Raw genomic sequence first — 19,683 nt, 5'->3', positions numbered from 1 at the left:
TATATTTGACGCTTAGCGTATTGGATTGAGAAGAAAAGAAAAAAAAATGATGATAATATTTCTTCTCAATCGAATACGTCGCGGACTTGTTCACGTTCTGATTTCCCAGTATTTTGGGAAGCGGGGCGTGACAGGTTTTTGTTGGTGGCCCACGCAGGTCACGGTCCCGAGTTCTCACTAGTAAGAATGTATTGGACGATTCAAATACATATCATTTTCCATCCGTAAGACTACAATTAAGTTTTATATTATTATCTTAATAAACTATGTTTTAGTCCCTATTTTCCAAATATATTGTTTGATTTTAACATTAATTTTTCCTTTTGATCCTCGTTTCATTCAGAATTATGGTGGGTACTCGTAGTAATGGTAACCCATCCAGTGGCAATGGTCAGATGCCTGAAGCAGATCCGCAGCAGCTTTTAGCGATGATTCAGGGGCTGGTGACGAACCAGCAGTTCTTAGCTGGGCATTTGCAGCAGGAGCCTCAGCACCAGCATCCACCTCGCTCGGAGCCTGGTGTTAGAGAGTTTCGATATATGCGGCCTCCTTCCTTTACTGGTGCCGATGGACCTTTAGCAGCAGAGGAGTTCCTCAAGGTCACGGAGACTATCCTTACGGTGACTCGTATTCCCCCTGCAGAGTGGGTAGATCTCATGGATGTTCAGCTCACGGATACAGCTAGAATCTGGTGGGCTGCTAAGAAGACACACCTAGAGAGGCCGATTATGTGGGAAACGTTCACGGATCGCTTCAATAGGAAGTATTTTCCTCAGTCGGCCCGAGATGAGCTCCTGCGTAGATTTGTCGAGCTCAAGCAAGGGGGTCGCTCAGTCGACGAGTACGAGGCTGAGTTTTCTTCTTTGAGCCGATATGCTCCCCACTTGGTTACAGACCCTACGATTAGGAGGCATCAGTTTCAAAAGGGTCTGGACAAGTACATTAGGATGGCTCTAGCAGGTAGAGCTTTGGCGACCCATGATGCGGTGCTGGATGCAGCACGGGAGATTGAGAGCGTGCATAAGGAGCCTGAAGACTCACACGTGATTCAGAAGCAGGAACCAGTAGCTCCGGTCCGGAAGCGATGTCCGCTCCAAGGCGCCCAGCAGCAGAGCCCGCAGAGACAGCCAAGCATTCTCAGCTGTCAGCCGTTCCTCAGAGTCACCGTTTATCAGACGCCCTCGGAGTGCAGACTCACGGCGTTTTCGCCAAAAGTTGATTCTGTGGTCGAATTCATTATATCTTCGGTCGATTACAATAAATTCAAAGAAAACAGCCTTTTTATAAGACTCTTTTACACAACAAAAAGAAAATTACAACTCTTGAGAAAATAAACGCAGGATCGTTGTTTGGATCACTGCTTTCGTGGGATCTTTGCCTGTGCCGGGAGCGCTTTGACTCGTGGACCACCAAGTCACAGATTCTGATTGAACCGTGAGGGGTTTATGATTCTGACTTCGTTTATCGAAGTGAGAAATTGAAACGATATCTTATCGATGTAAGATAGTCGTTCTTCTTGAAATCAAGTCAAAGCTCAATTTCAAGGATTGGCCGTAAGATCAGCACCTCTGCTCTCTCTCTGCTCTGGATTGCTCTGAAGTACTCACAATGATCAGCCTCCTGTGAAAATGGCCTTCATGGGGTATTTATAACCCTCTGGATGAACAATGCTCGCGAGACAGCATTTGCTGTCTCGGCGGGCGAGACAGTGTTTGCTGTCTCGCTGGCCGAGACAGTGTTTGCTGTCTCGCCCAGCGAGACAGTAAATTTGCTGTCTCGCCCAGCGAGACAGTAAAATACTGTCTACATTTCTGGCAGTTTTCGATGTAACTGCTTTCCCACGTTTCAAACTCCGTTATTTTGGCAGTTATCCACGTGATTCTCGCCCACGACGTTTCCCACGTTCTTGAACAGTTAGTGGCCACGTGTAGGGCAGTTACAAAGGTAGTTTTGACCATCTGAAAGCTGTCTCACGTGCGAAAAGTTTTGAATTTGCCATTGTGAGATGTTTTGAGAAAAGTTTTCTCAAAAAATGTGCAACCAAACAGCCCCTTAGTCAAATTAAAAAAATGGAAAAGGAAATAAAAGAAACAAAAATAGCAAGTAGCAAATTCACGTTATAAGTGTTAGTATAGTGCACGAGGACATGCTTAATATTTTGAATTTTTTTATGAACTGAAAATGATAAGTGACTTTTATAACAATTATGGTGTAGTTTTTATATTTTTTTTTTTCTTAAATTTAATATATTGGCAATGAACTCCTCATTTGACATGGGTTGACATTTAATTTCATAATGGCCATAACTAGGGTAAGCACTTAATCATTTTATAATTGGCATGATTGAAAATTATCAAAATTGGAATTGCAAAAAAGTGGGACAAAAATATTGACATAAAAATTCCCTTTTTATATGCATGCGATATAGATTGGAAATTATCAAAATTGAAAGGGGCAAAAAACCGGATCAAAAAGTTTGGCATAAAAACCCTTTTCCCATGTGTAATATAATATAGACAAGGAAATAGATATAAATAGATATAGATTACACATTACATCCCAAATTTGTTTTATATAACTAGTATGTAACGTCTGCTTTGTACGTAATGCATATTAAGCAACGACATGAGGCTAAACATTCAAATGGAAATTAATTAACATTTATATGAGTTTTTTTCTCCCCGCAAATTCGCATACTTGTATAACTAATAGATTGATGGTTTTTTCCCATAAATGTGAGGTAAATTCAGTCGTAGATCTATTTGTTTCCTCGAAAGAAAAGTAAATATAATCTTCTCTCTCAATTATCACCTGTGAAATCTTGTTGAATGCGATGCATTCTGATTAATATAGTCGATAGACTCACTCCACTATCAAAATTCTCACTTCCTGCATTTTTTTCCTTTCGATTCTTTTGCTTGGTTTTTTTGGGTGCATTTGAGCATCTATAGATAATATAATTTTATGCAACTATTGAGGTCCAAGTGGAAGGAAGTAGATTAGTCCTGAAATAATTAGTGCATAATTAATTAAGATAATTTAACTAGTCGATCAGAGAATATACATAAACGTTTTAATTATGAGTTTATTTCTCACTATTATTCATTTTAAATGGATTGTTAGTAGGTTCAGAAGGGCGGATGCCATAAATTAATTTGTTAGTAGGATTTAATTATTATATTACAATTGTTTTTTATAGGACAAATCAAACTGAAAATCTAAAAGCACAACAAAAGAAGGTGGACAAATGTTGCTCATTATCGGAGTGCAAAATATTGTATAGAAACCTAAAATCACAAAAAAAAGTGTAAGACACATCCAAACTAAACTGGAAATCTAAAAATACGACAAAAAAATATGGATAAAACGCTGCTCTTATCAGACTACAGAATATTGTGCGAAAACGATAGTGGGTCTTCGAGTCATGCTATAAAATCATCAAATTTCTTAGCTCTTTGAACCAACACATGAGTCGTTACATTCCTCGTTTAACAAACTATCTGAAAATCCCATTCATTGAGTTATGTGCAACATCACTGAATATCATCCACAAAGTGTTTGAAAATCGAGTGTTGCTTCGCACCATTTTTGATATCTCTAATTACCACCTCCACATCTTTGAAAATTACCTTCCACATCTAGTGTCAAACAAATGTAATAACTTCCCACACCGCTTGGAATTGCGCACGCTCAAAATCACCTCTTATCCAAATATTATAATAAGTATATTACAATAGTTAGTAGTAATATATTATGATAGTTTTGTATGCTATTTCTAAACTAAGTACGCTAAGAGATTAACATTTATATTTATATTACTTTTCCTATCCCTAAGAGGTTAACATTTATATTTATATTAATATTTCTATCCATGAAATCTTCATATATCAGACACACATGTTAATATGTTATAGTATTAGATTAGATGTTAGATTTTTAATTAAATACTAAACTATCTTAAACTACAATATAATTTATAAATATAACTGATCATATTATTATCTTATATTAAAGTGGTATATTTATTGAATAATACCTGATATCTAAAGTGAAATATTTATCTTATTTAACACAAGACTACCATTTAAAATTTATAATATATTCACTGTACCTCATTAATGGAATTCCAATTGCAGATTCACTGTAGCTGTATAAAGAGTTGCTTTTGGTGGTTTTGTACCAAATGTTTTGGTAGTTGATCATAACTTGTGCTATAATTCTAATTTATGGTCACCTTGGTTGGAGTCTAGCTGGTAAACCCTTACTATTTGAACTTGCGACCATTGTTTTTTGATCTTTAGCCTTTCTTTACAAACTGACAATATGGTGTAATAGCTGCTTTTGTGTAGCTATGAGTTTAAAAGACATCTAAGCTTTTGCTTTAATGAAATTCTTATCAGCAACTCTAACATGTAGCTTATTGTAACAAGTCATCTGATTGAAAGTTTGTATGGTTTCATTTTCCAGTTATTACTATGGCGTTGTGGTGTTTGATTCAGTTGCTACTGCGAGCCACATTTATAAGAATCTTGATGGCACTGAGCTTCTAAGAACGTCAAATGTGTTCGACTTGCGATTCATTCCTGACTCTATGGAGTTTAAGCATCCTCCTCGTGACATGACAGCTGAGGTATTTATTTCTAAATAAAATATTATTTTAAATGGCCCGGTTTATGAGAATGATTTGATGTTAGAATTTAAAAATTAAGTAAGCTGTGTTTACTAAAATTGACATGTCTTAAGACTTCTAATAGAACTGGAAAGACGAACAATGATTTAGTTTCTGAAGATAACAACATTTTTGCAGTTTCTTTCTTGTTCCTTTTCTTCATAGCAGCTAAAGTTGCTTATCTCTCTGTATTGTCACATCATCTGACTTTTTCAAAAAGTATCTTGCCATATGAAAACGATCTTCGACATTTTTTGGGCATGGGAGCTGGAAACTTGTAGATAAATTAGGTTTGACTACAAAGTAATTTGATATTTGATCACCTGCAGATGCCACACAAACAGACACTTCAAGAGAAAGTGAATCTCCAACTTGTTTTGTGTATTTCATAAATTCAACACTGTATAGCAAAATAGTAAAGAGTAGGAATCTGTACGCATTTTACGGAAAGTAAATACTGTTGGCTTTATTATAGACCAACTTGAATTTCCCTTGAACTTTCAGTGAACTTTCTTCCCTTAGTGACCATCTGTGAAACTGAGCTCGGAATGGAGGTTGGCTCTCCAATTTAGTTTTCCATAGCGAGATAATTTTTGGTCTTGGTTGTCCTGAAAACAGAGGAAGAATTGTTGCCAGATTAATAAGAGATTTGGAAGGTTCCTGGGAATTTCTATAAGAAGCTAGTATACTGTGGTCTTTGAAAGCACCCTAGGGGGGACAATAGGATTTATGCTAATCTAATCCTATTTAATACAAATTAAAACTTATTAATAAATTATCCTAGCAAATAAGATATACAATAACTTATATACGCAAGGATATGTAAACTAATGGCACATAAACATGAGCAATGACAATATAGAATGAATGAACAATGAGCACAAATAAATACGTCAATGCAAACTCAAACAAGCGATATGATCACGGAGTTCGGTCCCCTCAACCTACGTCTCCGTTCCCTACTCCCGGGAAGAATCCACTATCACAACCGGGTTTTCGACGTTCACCCGGAAAACGTTTACACCACACAATATCAGTTTTCAACGTTCACCGATCAACGTTCACAATTACTCACAATACAACTACACAAATATCACCTCAAGTGTTGGCCTCTCATGTGTCTCCCTCAAGTGCTCAGAATTACTACATCTCACTAGGCTTTACTACCGACATCACTCCTCTTGGGACCGACCACGTCTCTCACATCTACACTCCTCTTGGTGTACAAGTGTAATACAATATGAATCACAAATAAAGCTCAATTACAAATAGTTAGTACTCTAAACAAGGATGAGAACTCAATTAAGCTCACACTCAAGAACCACTCACCATAACCCAAATTATACAATATATAAAATGCTAAAAGCTCTGTGTGTGTTCAAATGAGTGAAACGAAAACTAAACTCAATATAAAATCTAGCTTAATGAAAAGATAATCAACAATAATTATATGTAAAGCTAGAAATTGAGTTTAGAGAAACTTCTCTGAAAAACAAGAGTGAAAGAGATGAGAGATTGAAGCTCAAACACGAAATGATGATCTCTTCTTCCTCTTGTGAAAACCTCTTCACATAAACAATTGAAAACAAGCTTAAACAAACTTTAAACACCCTTAAACTTATTTTAAAAAATCTCTTAAATGATGAATAGAACTGAGGTATGAGGGGGTATATATAGGAAACCCCAAAGCTCAAGAAAAACCCAACAAAAGACAAAAATACCCAAAAACAGTGAAAGCTAGAAAAAACTAACCGTTGGTCCATCAGTCGACTGACGGGTTGCATCAGTCGACTGATGAGCTGACCGTTACAGGCAGTACACATCACATCAGTCGACTAAAAATCTCATCAGTCGACTGATAAACTCATCAGTCGACTGATAGTTCATCAGTCGTAAAAATAGAAACTTTTACAATTTTCAGACGATTTCTTCAGTTGGTTGATAAAATCCATCAGTCGACTGATAACAAGTTATCAGCCAGAAACAAACAGTAAATTTAATTTTTCAAACCTCTTTTAAAAATAGTAAATAAATTCTAAAAAATGTAAAACTTTGGGGAATGTTTATAAACATGAATATGAACATGTTGGAAAAGGAATTTTTCAAATTGCACTTCCCAATTGTGAAAACTCATGATTTTTCAAAACTAGTCCAAAACATGAAAACTAAACATACATGTTTTTAACATTTTGACTTAAACAATATTTTAAAACTTTATAAAATGATTTTATAAACTTAATAAAAGATATAAACTATTGTTGTTAAGTCTATAAACCAATTATTCAACATTTTCACAAATTCATATTTATGTAAACATGAAAACCAAAAACCAAAACTTGTATATATATATATATATATATATGAGAAACCAATAAAATGTGTGTATATGATATTAAGCTTAAAGTACTTAACACACATAATATAACAACCTCCAACAGATTGTTTGTCTAGAATAAATAAAAACACAAACACTAGACAAACAATATTAGTTGTAAATTGTTTGTTAAAACATCATCAAAACAAAAAAGCCAACAGTCTTTAGTTTTATGTTTAAAGAGATGAATTCGTGGTGTTTTTTTTTGCAATTTAGCTTGTATTAAATTTCTGATTAATTGTTTCCTTTCTCGTTAATAGTTGAAACACATTTCAAACTACATTTATTTTGAGATAGAAGCAAATTGATTATTCAGACTGTTACAATATGGAGAAAACATAAATGATATTTATCATTTGTATAATTCTATTGATGTATATATGGTTTGATGGTAATTCATTCTTCATGTACGACATTATTGTATATTTTTCTTTCTGGGTTGTTTTTTATTTCGGGCACAAAAATATTGATGACTTTTGGCAGATTACTACTTTCCATTTTACAATTTGTAATTTTTGTATTTTATTTCAACCCTTATTGCCTGCTTTATGAGACAGTTATTTTCCATTAAATATCTTGGTGATTCATTTTTCCGTTTCAGCCACCTACAAGCTACAACGTACCAGATTTCCATACTCGTGCTTTACAACACAGCAAGGTTAACTTAACATGGGAGGAAGATGAACCGAATCGTACAAAGTTTTTGAAACGGAAGTTCAACACTGATCAGGTTGGTAGTATTATGACCTTTCTAGTTGTATCCCAAATGTTTCTATTTAACCTTTTCATTACTTCAGCTCCTTCTGTTTTAACTCAATAAATTTAAGTCTTGTCAGGAATTATGATCTATGATACAATAATAAATCATGATTGTTGGTTGTGGACATGAGTGCCGTTTTGACACATAAATCGAGTATCAATCATGAAATATTTGATTAGTCTATAGCTCGGGCCAATATACATGGTCATTTGGGATTATCCCATTTATGCTATATATAGGTTTTTAATGCTTGCATATGAAAAATCAGAAGTCATGACTTAATGACATAGAAATTAATTTCGTGGTTTTTTAACATAAAAGGTGTGTGCTATTGACTTATAAATGATTTTTGATAAGACTGATTGATTACTAAATGTTTCCTGCATATCCTTCACGAAAAGGTAGATAGAGCACAACTAGTGGTTGGGCATTGTAAGCTGCATGAGCATGTGTGGTGTGTCAGGGACACAAGCATCCAAAATTTTTTCACTGGGAGAAGTCATTTCTGTTTCAGGTATTTGTATGTATGTTTGCATGATGCTTCTGCTGTTGGATTTAAATCTAATTAAATCTATTTGTGGACACATATGATTAATCAATGTGTATTACTATCTTTAAGGATAACCCACTTAAAGTGATCAATCAATTTGGGTTAATAGGTATTTAAATATATCATGGGGTTATATGTGCAGATACCAGGTTGTAATTGTAATTTGATGAAGGGGCCAAATTACAAATATACAACACCTATATATAAGGGGTTATGGTCCCTAATCTAGGGTTAACCACTCTCATTCTCTTATCCCCATCTAAAGAGATCCATAAGAGAGAAACCCTAAGGTTAGGGATTCAGGTATTGCTTCCGCTCTCATGTTTTTTAATCTCTATGAATTAATCACGAATAAAGTTCAGCAAGTGGTATCAGAGCCTATGTGATTAGTTCTTAGGGATTTAAGATTAAATTGGGTTTTTTGATCTAAATCAGTGATTTTTTTTTTTTTAAAGAACTGTACACGGATGAACAGTAGCAAAATTCTGTTTTTGCTTTCGTTTTCTGTGTTTTTTTGAGAACTGTCATATGAACAGTAAAGTTCACTTTTTGGGTTGTTTTTCTCCTTCGGTTTTTAAATCTGGATCAAACTCATGGATTCAGATTGAGAGAAAAACATCAATTTGTGGATTCAGTTTGGGGATTAAATTCAAACTTCAGTTTGATGATTCAATTTTGGGTTGTTGGATCTGATTTATGGATTAAGTTCGAAATTAAGAACAACAACAATTTCGGTTTAAGCCATCAGTCGCTTCTCTCCTCGCCGGCAATGATCGCTGGCGGCCACACTGTCAAAAGACAGCGGCGACGGCTGTGATTCAGTTACGAAACCCTAAGGGACGTGCGTGAAAACGTGCGGAAATTAAGGAGGAAGTTACCTCAATTTTAGGCGAGCTTCAGGGCTGGAAAGCTTCAGCGAAAATCGTGCTCAGCTTCAAACGAACCCACGTTCGTTCTCTAACGAATCTTACGTTCGTTCTCTAACGAATCTTGCGTTCGTCGAATCCTGCGTTCGTTGAACCCTGCGTTCGTTCCCAAAATCAAAAGCTGCGTTTGCTCTCAAATCAAACGCTGCGTTCGTTCTCAAACGAGCATTGCGTTCATTGGGTAAAAGAGGTTAGAAAATTACCTCGATCTCAGGCGAACTTAGGGTTCAGATCAGGCGAGCTCGATCTCATTTGTTGAAGGCGAGCTTTCAAATTGAACGCGAGCTCTCTCCTTTTGGCCTGCGGTTGGGAAAGATTGCAAGCGGGCTTGACCTTCGACTTCAGGGATGATCGATGCTTGTTAACAAGCATAGAAATTAGGTTTCATTCGAAGAAAAAAAAAAAAAAAAACTGCAGTGAACGAGCATCTATGGAACTCGTTCAATTTAGGGCACAGTCCATAGCATTGGGCCTTTAACTTAAGAATATTAAGGTCATGGGCCTCTGCTCCTTGGCCCACACAAGCCATTGTTTGTTTATGGGCATATGATTAACGTATGAGCTCATTCCTTGTGGGCTTATAATCATATTATGGGCATAAATTTATTTAAGTATAGTAATATCATTTTAAACTATGAGCCCTCATTAAGCTAGGGAGAATTTCAGTTAATTCAAATTAAATTGGTTAATTTGAATTAAAATTGGTAGTTAATCAATTACTTAATTCAAATTATTATGACACTAAGTTATTAAGTTTGTCCTTCATTCCAAATGATTAATTGAAACAAGATGTTGCCAAAGTAACCTCTCTTGTGTAAATTGTTCATGAGGGATGTTAGATGGTTGTGTGTATGTTTTCGTGTAAATATTTAATCGGCCCAAAGGAAGGTTAATATTTATTTTAGATTGCATACACATCTGCGATGATAATTACGTGACGATTTTAAGGTTTACATGTGGATAATGAATCGGTCCAAAGATAGTTTCATTATTTGACATGCGTTATTGTCAGTATTTGATCATTGCAACAAGGTATCACTTGCAATTAATATTACTGTCCAAAGACTTGATATTAATGTTGTACCAGATACCTTGAGATGGGATTTGTCATTATTTGAATTTATTGATTACTAATTAAGGTTAAAATCTTTTGTTCATTTCAGCTAATGCTTCTGCTGCAACAATTTCTGCTAACATCAACTCAATTCCCATGCTCAATGGGACTAATTTCAAGGTTTGGAAAGAGAATATTTTAATTGTTCTTGGCTGCATGGATTTAGACTTTGCATTAAGAACTGAACAACCCCAACCTCTCAATGCGGATAGCACTCCTGATGCTAAGAAGGAGTATGAGAAATGGGAGCGTTCAAATCGCATGAGTCTTATGATCATTAAGCGCGGTGTTCCGGAAGCCTTCAGGGGCATAGAATCCGAAGGGATTACTAAGGCTAAAGATTTCCTTGCCGAAATTGAGAAGCGTTTTGCGAAAAACGATAAGGTAGAAACAAGCACGCTTTTAGCTCGCTTGATTTCAATGAAGTATAAGGGCAAAGGAAATATCAGGGAGTACATTATGGAAATGTCTCATATTGCTTCAAAGCTTAAGGCACTTAAACTCGATCTTTGTGACGAGTTATTAGTGCATCTGGTTTTGTTGTCTCTTCCTGCACAGTTTAACCAATTTAAGGTCAGTTATAACTGTCAAAAGGAGAAATGGACTCTAAATGAGCTCATTTCATACTGTGTGCAAGAAGAAGACAGGTTGAAGCAAGATAAGACAGAAAGTGCTCATTTGGCCTATGCCTCTAAGGATAAGGGCAAGAAAAGGAAGAATGATAAGGAAGCTGCTAAGGGTCCAGTTGAGAAGAAACAACATAAGGATAATCAGGGTTGTTTCTTCTGTAAGAAGCCTGGACATGTAAAGAAGGACTGTACAAAATATCACGCCTGGCGTGATAATAAGGGTACGTTCCTTGCTTTGGTCTGTTCTGAGGTTAATTTAGCTTCAGTACCTAGAAACACTTGGTGGTTAGACTCTGGTGCTACTACTCACATAAGTGTTTCTATGCAGGGTTGCCTGAGCTACCGAAAGCCAAGTGATGTTGAAAGACACATCTTTGTGGGCGACGGACAATCGGTAGATGTGGAAGCAATTGGGCACTTTAGGTTGTTGTTAGGAACTGGTTATTATTTGGATTTAAAAGATACTTTTGTAGTACCGTCTTTTAGACGGAATTTGGTTTCTGTTTCTGTATTGGACAAATCAGGTTATTCTTGTTCATTTGGAAACAGTCAATTCAGTTTATCTTTTAATTCAAATGTTGTGGGAACCGGTTACTTGAGTATTTATGACAACCTATATTTGCTTGATACAATTGCTTCTTACAATGAATCCTTGCATGTGGAATCACGTGGTACTAAGCGTAAATTAAATAAGGAAAATTCGGCGACATTATGGCATAAGCGCTTAGGTCATATCTCAAAAGGTAGAGTTGAGCGTCTTGTGTCTGATGGCATTTTGGATTCCCTTGATTTTTCGGACTTCGACGTATGTGTTGAATGTATCAAGGGAAAACAGACCAAAGTGAAGAGATTAGGTGCCAACAGATCTTCGGATGTCTTAGAATTGATACATACGGATATTTGTGGGCCATTCCCTACGGAATCCTGGAATGGTCAACAATATTTTATATCATTCATAGACGATTACTCACGTTATGGGCACCTATATCTTATTCATGAAAAATCTGAGTCTCTGGACATGTTCAAAGCCTATAAAGCTGAAGTTGAGAATCAACTCAACAGAAGAATTAAAACCGTCAGATCTGATCGTGGTGGTGAGTACTACGGTAGATATGATGGTTCAGGTGAACAACGTCCAGGACCATTTGCTAGATACCTAGAGGAATGCGGTATCGTCCCACAGTACACTATGCCGGGTTCACCTAGCATGAATGGTGTAGCTGAAAGACGAAACAGGACTCTTAAGGATATGGTAAGAAGTATGATTGCTCATTCTTCTTTACCAGAGTCACTCTGGGGAGAAGCACTTAAGACAGCAGCTTACATTCTGAATAGAGTACCAAGTAAAGCAGTTGCTAAAACACCTTATGAGCTTTGGACTGGTCGAAAGCCCAGTTTAAAGCATTTACATATTTGGGGATGTCCAGCTGAGGCAAGGCCTTATAGGCCAAATGAAAAGAAATTGGACTCCAAAACAGTTAGCAGCTACTTTATTGGGTACCCTGATCGCTCTAGGGGCTATAAGTTTTATGATCCCACTATAAGGAATATTTTTGAGACGGGAACAGCAACATTCTTTGAGGATGTTGAGTTTGGGGGGAGAAATAAGGTTAGAGACATTAGTTTTGAGGAGGAATTGGCTTCAGATCCAATCCATACAGTTACTTTTGACAATATTCAGGTTCCTATACCTGTTGTTGCTCAAGAAGTAAATCCGGAACCTCAAGATGATAATGTTGAACAACTCCCTGTTCCAGAAGAACAAACTCAACAACCTCAAGAACCAGTGCCATTAAGGAGATCCACGAGAGAAAGGAGAAATGCTATTCCGGATGATTATATTGTATTTCTCCAAGAACATGAGGAAAGTAGTGGAATGTTAGAAGATGATCCAATCAACTTCTCTCAGGCCATGAAAAGTTCTAACTCTCAACAGTGGATTGATGCCATGAATGAAGAGTATAAGTCTATGCAAGACAATAAGGTTTGGGAACTTGTCCCATTGCCAGAAGGTGCAAAACCAATTGGTTGTAAATGGATTTTTAAAACCAAGCGGGATGCAAACGGTAATGTGGAGAGGTATAAGGCGCGTCTTGTGGCTAAAGGCTATACTCAAAAGGAAGGCATTGATTATACAGAGACTTTCTCTCCGGTTTCATCGAAAGACTCTTTCAGAATAATCATGGCACTTGTTGCTCATTATGATCTTGAGTTACATCAGATGGATGTTAAGACTGCATTTCTCAATGGAGACATTGATGAGATGATTTATATGGTGCAACCAGAAAACTTTGTGTCAGGAGACCCAAAGAATATGGTTTGCAAATTAAGGAAATCCATCTATGGACTCAAGCAAGCTCCTCGTCAATGGTATCATAAGTTTCAACAAATAGTTATCTCGTTCGGTTTTGAGATGAACATTGTTGATGACTGTGTATATCACAAGTTCAGTGGGAGTAAGTATATTTTTCTGGTTCTGTATGTGGATGACATCTTGCTTGCCACTAATGATATAGGCATGTTGCACGAAACCAAGAGATTTCTATCAAAGAATTTTGAGATGAAAGATCTTGGGGACGCCTCTTTTATATTAGGGATCCAGATACATCGAGATCGCTCTCGGGGTATTCTTGGATTATCACAAAAGAGCTATATCGATAAGGTACTTAAAAGGTTTGGCATGCAAGATTGCAGACCAGGTGACACCCCTGTTGCTAAAGGAGACAAGTTTAGTCTCAATCAGTGCCCTAAAGGTAACCTTGAAATTCAGGAAATGCAGAAGATTCCTTATGCTTCGGCTGTAGGAAGTCTAATGTATGCTCAGGTATGTACGCGTCCGGATATTGCGTACATTGTTGGGATGTTAGGCAGATACTTAAGCAACCCTGGTATGGATCATTGGATAGCAGTCAAAAGGGTTATGAGGTATCTTCAGAAAACAAAAGATTACATGCTCACATACAGAAAATCAGAGAAATTAGAGGTCATTGGGTATTCGGACTCTGATTTTGCTGGATGCCAAGATAGCAGGAAGTCTACATCAGGCTACATTTATATGTTAGCAGGAGGAGCTATATCATGGAAAAGTGTCAAACAAACACTAGTAGCTTCCTCCACTATGGCAGCAGAATTTGTAGCTTGCTATGAGGCATCCAATCAGGGAATATGGCTGCGAAATTTTGTCACGGGACTGCGCATTTTGGAAAATGTTGAAAGACCACTAAGGCTATATTGTGACAATAAATCTGCAGTAATGTATTCCAATAACAACAGGAGCTCAACTAAGTCAAAACATATTGACATTAAGTTCCTGGTTGTGAAAGAAAGGGTACAGAGTGGACAGATATCCATAGAGCACATTGGGACAAACTCCATGATAGCTGATCCTCTTACTAAGGGATTGCCACCTAAGGTCTTTCATGAGCATACTGCTCATATGGGTGTGGTATTATTTGAGGATATTATGTTTTAGTGGGAGTTTGTATTTGTGGTGCTTTATGTTTGTTTGTATTGTCTGATCAGAATAAAGTTTTCAGTTAAGACACTCTGTTACATTATGTTTGGTTTTGACCTCACTAAGGAGGACCAGTTGAAAATAGACATGTACTGATCACATTGCATGTAATTTTCATGCTGCACATCCATGATTGATCTATGTCGTTTGATTGTATTGGTATATGTGACCATTGATGGGTCGAGTCACGATAAATGTGACGAAGGCCGCTTTGATCCTATATTGATATAGTCAATGGACGAGATTGTTTGGAAATATCTTTTTAATGATAGCAATTTTGAGCTCATAAGGTTATACACAATTTAAGGAATCATATGGTGCCCAAGTGGGAGATTGTTGGATTTAAATCTAATTAAATCTATTTGTGGGCACATATGATTAATCAATGTGTATTACTATCTTTAAGGATAACCCACTTAAAGTGATCAATCAATTTGGGTTAATAGGTATTTAAATATATCATGGGGTTATATGTGCAGATACCAGGTTGTAATTGTAATTTGATGAAGGGGCCAAATTACAAATATACAACACCTATATATAAGGGGTTATGGTCCCTAATCTAGGGTTAACATTCTCCATTCTCTTAATCCCCATCTAAAGAGATTCTAAAGGAGAGACCCTCAAGATTAGAAGATCAAACCCTAATTCAGATCCATTCATATTTATCATGGATTCAGGTATTGCTTCCGCTCTCATGTTTTTTAATCTCTATGAATTAATCACGAATAAAGTTCAGCATCTGCATGCTTGTGCCTTTATTTGTTTTGCTCATTTTCAAAACTAGTTATCCTTAAAGATGTTTTGAGGTTTTCTTTTACTCATTTTACAGTTAATTCGATCATATGATCTGTTGGAATGTAGATATTCAGTTGTGACTAGTTGTACCTATAAGCTTTTTTTGTGAGCTTACATCGCGAGTCTTAGTAGAACTGAAGATTACCGGTTCTATTATCGTAGCGGTTTTCTATTTATAAAACTTCTGAAATAAAGCTGCTTCATGAGTATCATTTTAAAGGGCTTTTTTACTTTTAATCTAGCAAAAGGAATATCCATGTTTTATGCTGTTACTGATGTATCCTTCTTTATCTCGTATAGCTGGATGAGTTGAATGAATACTTGGCTTCCAGTGATAGTGATGCTAGTGACGAGGAAGAAGAAATTGATGGCAGTGAGAATGAAGATGCAGGGGCTCTGCCTGATGGTAAATCCAAAAAACATATGCATAAAGAAAAGTTACGAGCGCTTCTACTCTCTGGAGATGGCTCTGGTTCAGATAAAGATGATGATGAGGACAATGACCAAGAAATGGAAATCACATTTAATACTGGCCTTGAGGACCTAAGCAAGCGCATTCTCGAGAAAAAGGATAAAAAATCCGAAACTGTCTGGGAACAAGTTCTTCGAAAAAGAAGCGAGAAGAGAAAGGCAAGGAAGAATCGGTCAAAGTACTCTGATGATGATGATGATGACAGTGATTCCGATGTCCAAGAAGCAACTGATCAGCCTGATGATTTCTTTATGGAAGAAGAGCCTTCTGATTCTGATGCAGAGGTTGCCGATAAGAAGAAGGGAGATTCAAAAAAGAGTAAAAAAGGTAAGAGTAGTAGAAAAGAGAGGAAGAAGTCTCTGGATGAATACAAGGACCAGGAAGTGAGTAAAGCAGAACTGGAGCTGTTGTTCGCGGAAGATCAAGATGGTAAAGGTCAGAATGCAAAGGGGTACAAGATCAAACTTAAGAAGGGCAAAGGAAAGAAGGGGAAGGAAGAATCTCTTGAGGCTAAGTTACCTGATGTTGATCCCTCATCTGATCCTCGATTCTCTGCCTTATTCAATTCTCATCTCTTTGCCTTGGATCCCACTGATCCACAGTTTAAGAGGTATAGTCTTGAAGTCCTCAGTTTTAAAACGATGCTTGATTCCACATCTAACCTAATAAAATTGGAGCACACCACTGTTTTGAATCGCTGTCTTCTATCTATCTATATTAGGTGATTGTGATTCATTTCAAATCTAACATTTACCAAGTCTTCCTGTTATTTGTTCCACTTATTACTTTGTAGATTAGGCTCCCAAATCTTTGTTGATTCTTTATTCGACTCTAAATCTGCATATCAGAACCCCAAATCCATTAAGTTGTTTTTAGGTAAGACCCCTAAATCTGAAGTTGTTTTGAACATGACCCTCACATCTATTAAGTTTTGTTAAATAGACCCACATGTACTTCAGAAATATGAAGTTTCTTGTGGGTCTAATATAGAATTAACAAAAATTTGAGTGACAAATTACTTTTTGTTTAAGTGAGTTGCAAATTACAATCGTCTCATAAGCAATATATGTCTAGATTAAAAGTACAGATTCCTCACGGTGGAAATGATTCAAACCCACATCTCATTGCCATTTGAATTCATATTGAAACCTACTCTCCTTTTTCTGCGCTTCCACAGGAGTGCTGCGTATGCTCGTCAGAAGCTTGGAAAACAGAAGATAGTGAAGAAAACAGGGCAATCAGAAGAAACCGCAAATGTACCGGAACAAGTTGAGATCTCTAATAACGATCCGAAGAAGAAGGAGAAGTACGAGTTGTCATCAACTGTTCAGTCACTTAAGAGAAACCTGGGAAATCTGAAAAAGGGTACCAGGAGCAGATGATTTTCTTTATTTTTGTACCTTCATCTTATACTGGCTGTGAAGAATTTTGTTAGCTTCGTAGTATTTTATTTCCGGCCTGTTATTTATGCTGTTGTGAGATGCGGCTGCTTTAGTAGAGGAAAATTGAGAGCAGGGAAAAAAAAAAGAGAGGCTCGGGTTATGTTTTTCTGAGTACAAAATACAGGGTGCGTGACTGATTTTGTACTATGTTATTATTGTACTCAAGCGTGTATTTGTGAATTGTTATTGACACCCATTTCTATTTTTCAAAGATACTTCAATGGTGTATATTTAAGGTAGAATAACACGTAGGGTATATTTATCTTCTTCTTACGTTGAACTTCTTACAAACTAGAAAGAGATTTTACTATTTGACGACCCTTTTCAAAGAACAAAGATACTTCTTCACAAGGATTGATGCGAGGTGGCACCAGGTAATTCGAATAACAAATGTATTTACAACACGGTACGGTTCCGACCGCTTTGTTGAAATGCTTTTCTATTTGAACTTAGTAGTAACTCGGCTTTGTTACACAAAATAGACTAAAATTGGGCCCGGTGGGATCAATTTTGACTAGGTTTTGAAAGCTAAAAATGACATAAGAAAACACAAAATAGACTAAAATTGGGCCGGATTTGAACATGTCCCAGTTTTAGCGAGTTGTCAAACAATAACTCCTACGTGTTTGTGTTAAAGGTTGTTGTAGTAACAAATGTATACACCAGTAGCTGCATCTCAAATTGCTGTATCTAAGTGTTGTTGCAACTAAAATGTAGTTATAACACACTAAAATTTTAGTGTGAATGCAACACCCATATTTTTAGCAATATTTTAGAGTTACAATAATATTTTTGTGTTGGAACTACATCTAACCAAATACTAATAGATATAGTTGGAACAACTACATCAATCCAAACCCATTCATGATGTTGCAACTACATTTGTAGTTTCAACGCCCTTAACCTAAACCAACCCCACTTTAAAGAGGAGCTTCTGTTTGGTTAAAAAAAATTTCTCTTGAAAACCTGCCAAAGTGTCACTTCTTTGGCAGACTTTAAGCAAAAACGCCTTTAAAAAAAAGAATTTTGCTTGAAAAAAAAGGATTTTGCTTGAAAACATGTCAAAAAGTGACACTTTTGACACGTTTAATAGGCTTTTAACAGTGACTTTCCCTCAATAACAGGGAACCAAACAGCTACTTATGACGGGCAATGTTTTTGGACCCAATTATAGTATGGACCTGCAAGGACTTCATTAATGCAGCACAAACAACAACCAAAAGTATAGACTACGTGGCTCTGTTTAATGGCCGACGTTTCTCCCACCGTCACGCAACCAGCATGCGCTCGGTTCGTACCGAGCAGGGCCCCACCGACCAAAAAGCAAAGCCCAAGCCCGTTTCTAAAAAGAACGCCAAATCAACGATCCGCGGTCGGCCACGTCACTATCGGCCATTTATTCGCACCTGAAAGCGGCAGGACTCGGCGTCAACACGCATTCCTCGGTTCCTTTCTTCTGTGCTGTAATTTTTGGGCGGCCCCGTCATCACACGAATAAAGCAAAAAAAAAAAAAAAAAAAAATTCACGAAAAGAAGAAGAGCTTTGCATACTAACCGCTGGCAATTCCATTTTTGCGAAAAATGTCGTGTGCTCGCACATTACCGACATAGTTTAGCTTATAATTGAGTAGATTTGATGGGTGTCTTTTTCATCTTACAATCTGATGCGATGCAACCATGAATCAAGCATTTGCTCGCGATTGTCACATGCAAATCCTATCAGCACAGCCTACACGCAAATGTGACGTCTTTGTCAATTGCTCATTGTTTATATTGCCCACTATCTTATTTATGATTATTTCACCCTTGTGTTAGTTTATATATCCTTGCATATATTTCACCATATACCTCTTTGTTAGGATATATATCTCTTTGTTCATATCACTTATCCTTGCATATATCTTGTTGTATATCATACTTGTTAGAATAATTTGTTAATAAGTTTTAATTAGCATTTAAATCGGATTAGATTATCATAAACCCTATTCACCCCCCTCTAGGGTTCTTTCCTAGTGGCATTAGGGTCTAACAGTTAACATTTATATATATTTATATTAATTTTCCTATCCCTAAGAGGTTAACATTTATATTTATATTAATATTCCTATCCATGAAATTTTCATATATCAGACACACATATTAATATGTTATAGTATTAGATTAGATGTTAGATTTTTAATTAAATATTATATTATCTTAAACTACAATATAATTTATAAATATAACCGATCATATTATTATCTTAAATATTAAAGTGGTATATTTATTGAATAATACCTGATATCTAAAGTGAAATATTTATCTTATTTAACATAAGACTAACATGGTTAAAATTTATAATATATATTAGTTCTTTTGTTTATTTCAAGAATAATTATAGTGTAATAAATAGAACGTGAATAAAATTAAAGGAATACGATTAAATTTTATAATAT

At 36.3% G+C, this 19,683-nt stretch overlaps 1 protein-coding gene across 1 annotated transcript; it reads left to right on the top strand.

Annotated features, from left to right (window-relative positions):
* On the top strand, window positions 348-17,478 carry LOC109845690 (pre-rRNA-processing protein esf1-like). The gene is made up of 5 exons (XM_020414960.1): window positions 348-1,186; window positions 4,468-4,630; window positions 7,645-7,773; window positions 15,635-16,416; window positions 16,984-17,478. The coding sequence occupies exons 1-5, from the start codon at window positions 348-350 to the stop codon at window positions 17,186-17,188; spliced, it is 2,118 nt and encodes a 705-aa protein (XP_020270549.1). The 3' UTR covers window positions 17,189-17,478.

This window comes from Asparagus officinalis, chromosome 6 (genome assembly GCF_001876935.1).
Source record: "Asparagus officinalis chromosome 6, Aspof.V1, whole genome shotgun sequence".
Taxonomy (NCBI): domain Eukaryota; kingdom Viridiplantae; phylum Streptophyta; class Magnoliopsida; order Asparagales; family Asparagaceae; genus Asparagus; species Asparagus officinalis.
This window is presented reverse-complemented; position numbering and strand designations above follow the sequence as displayed.

Coding starts and splice junctions, on each gene's coding strand:
- LOC109845690 (XM_020414960.1), top strand. CDS start 348: ATGGTGGGTACTCGTAGTAATGGTAACCCATCCAGTGGCAATGGTCAG. Junction 1,187..4,467: donor GTTTATCAGACGCCCTCGGA/GTGCAGACTCAC, acceptor TTCATTTTCCAG/TTATTACTATGGCGTTGTGG. Junction 16,417..16,983: donor ACTGATCCACAGTTTAAGAG/GTATAGTCTTGA, acceptor GCGCTTCCACAG/GAGTGCTGCGTATGCTCGTC.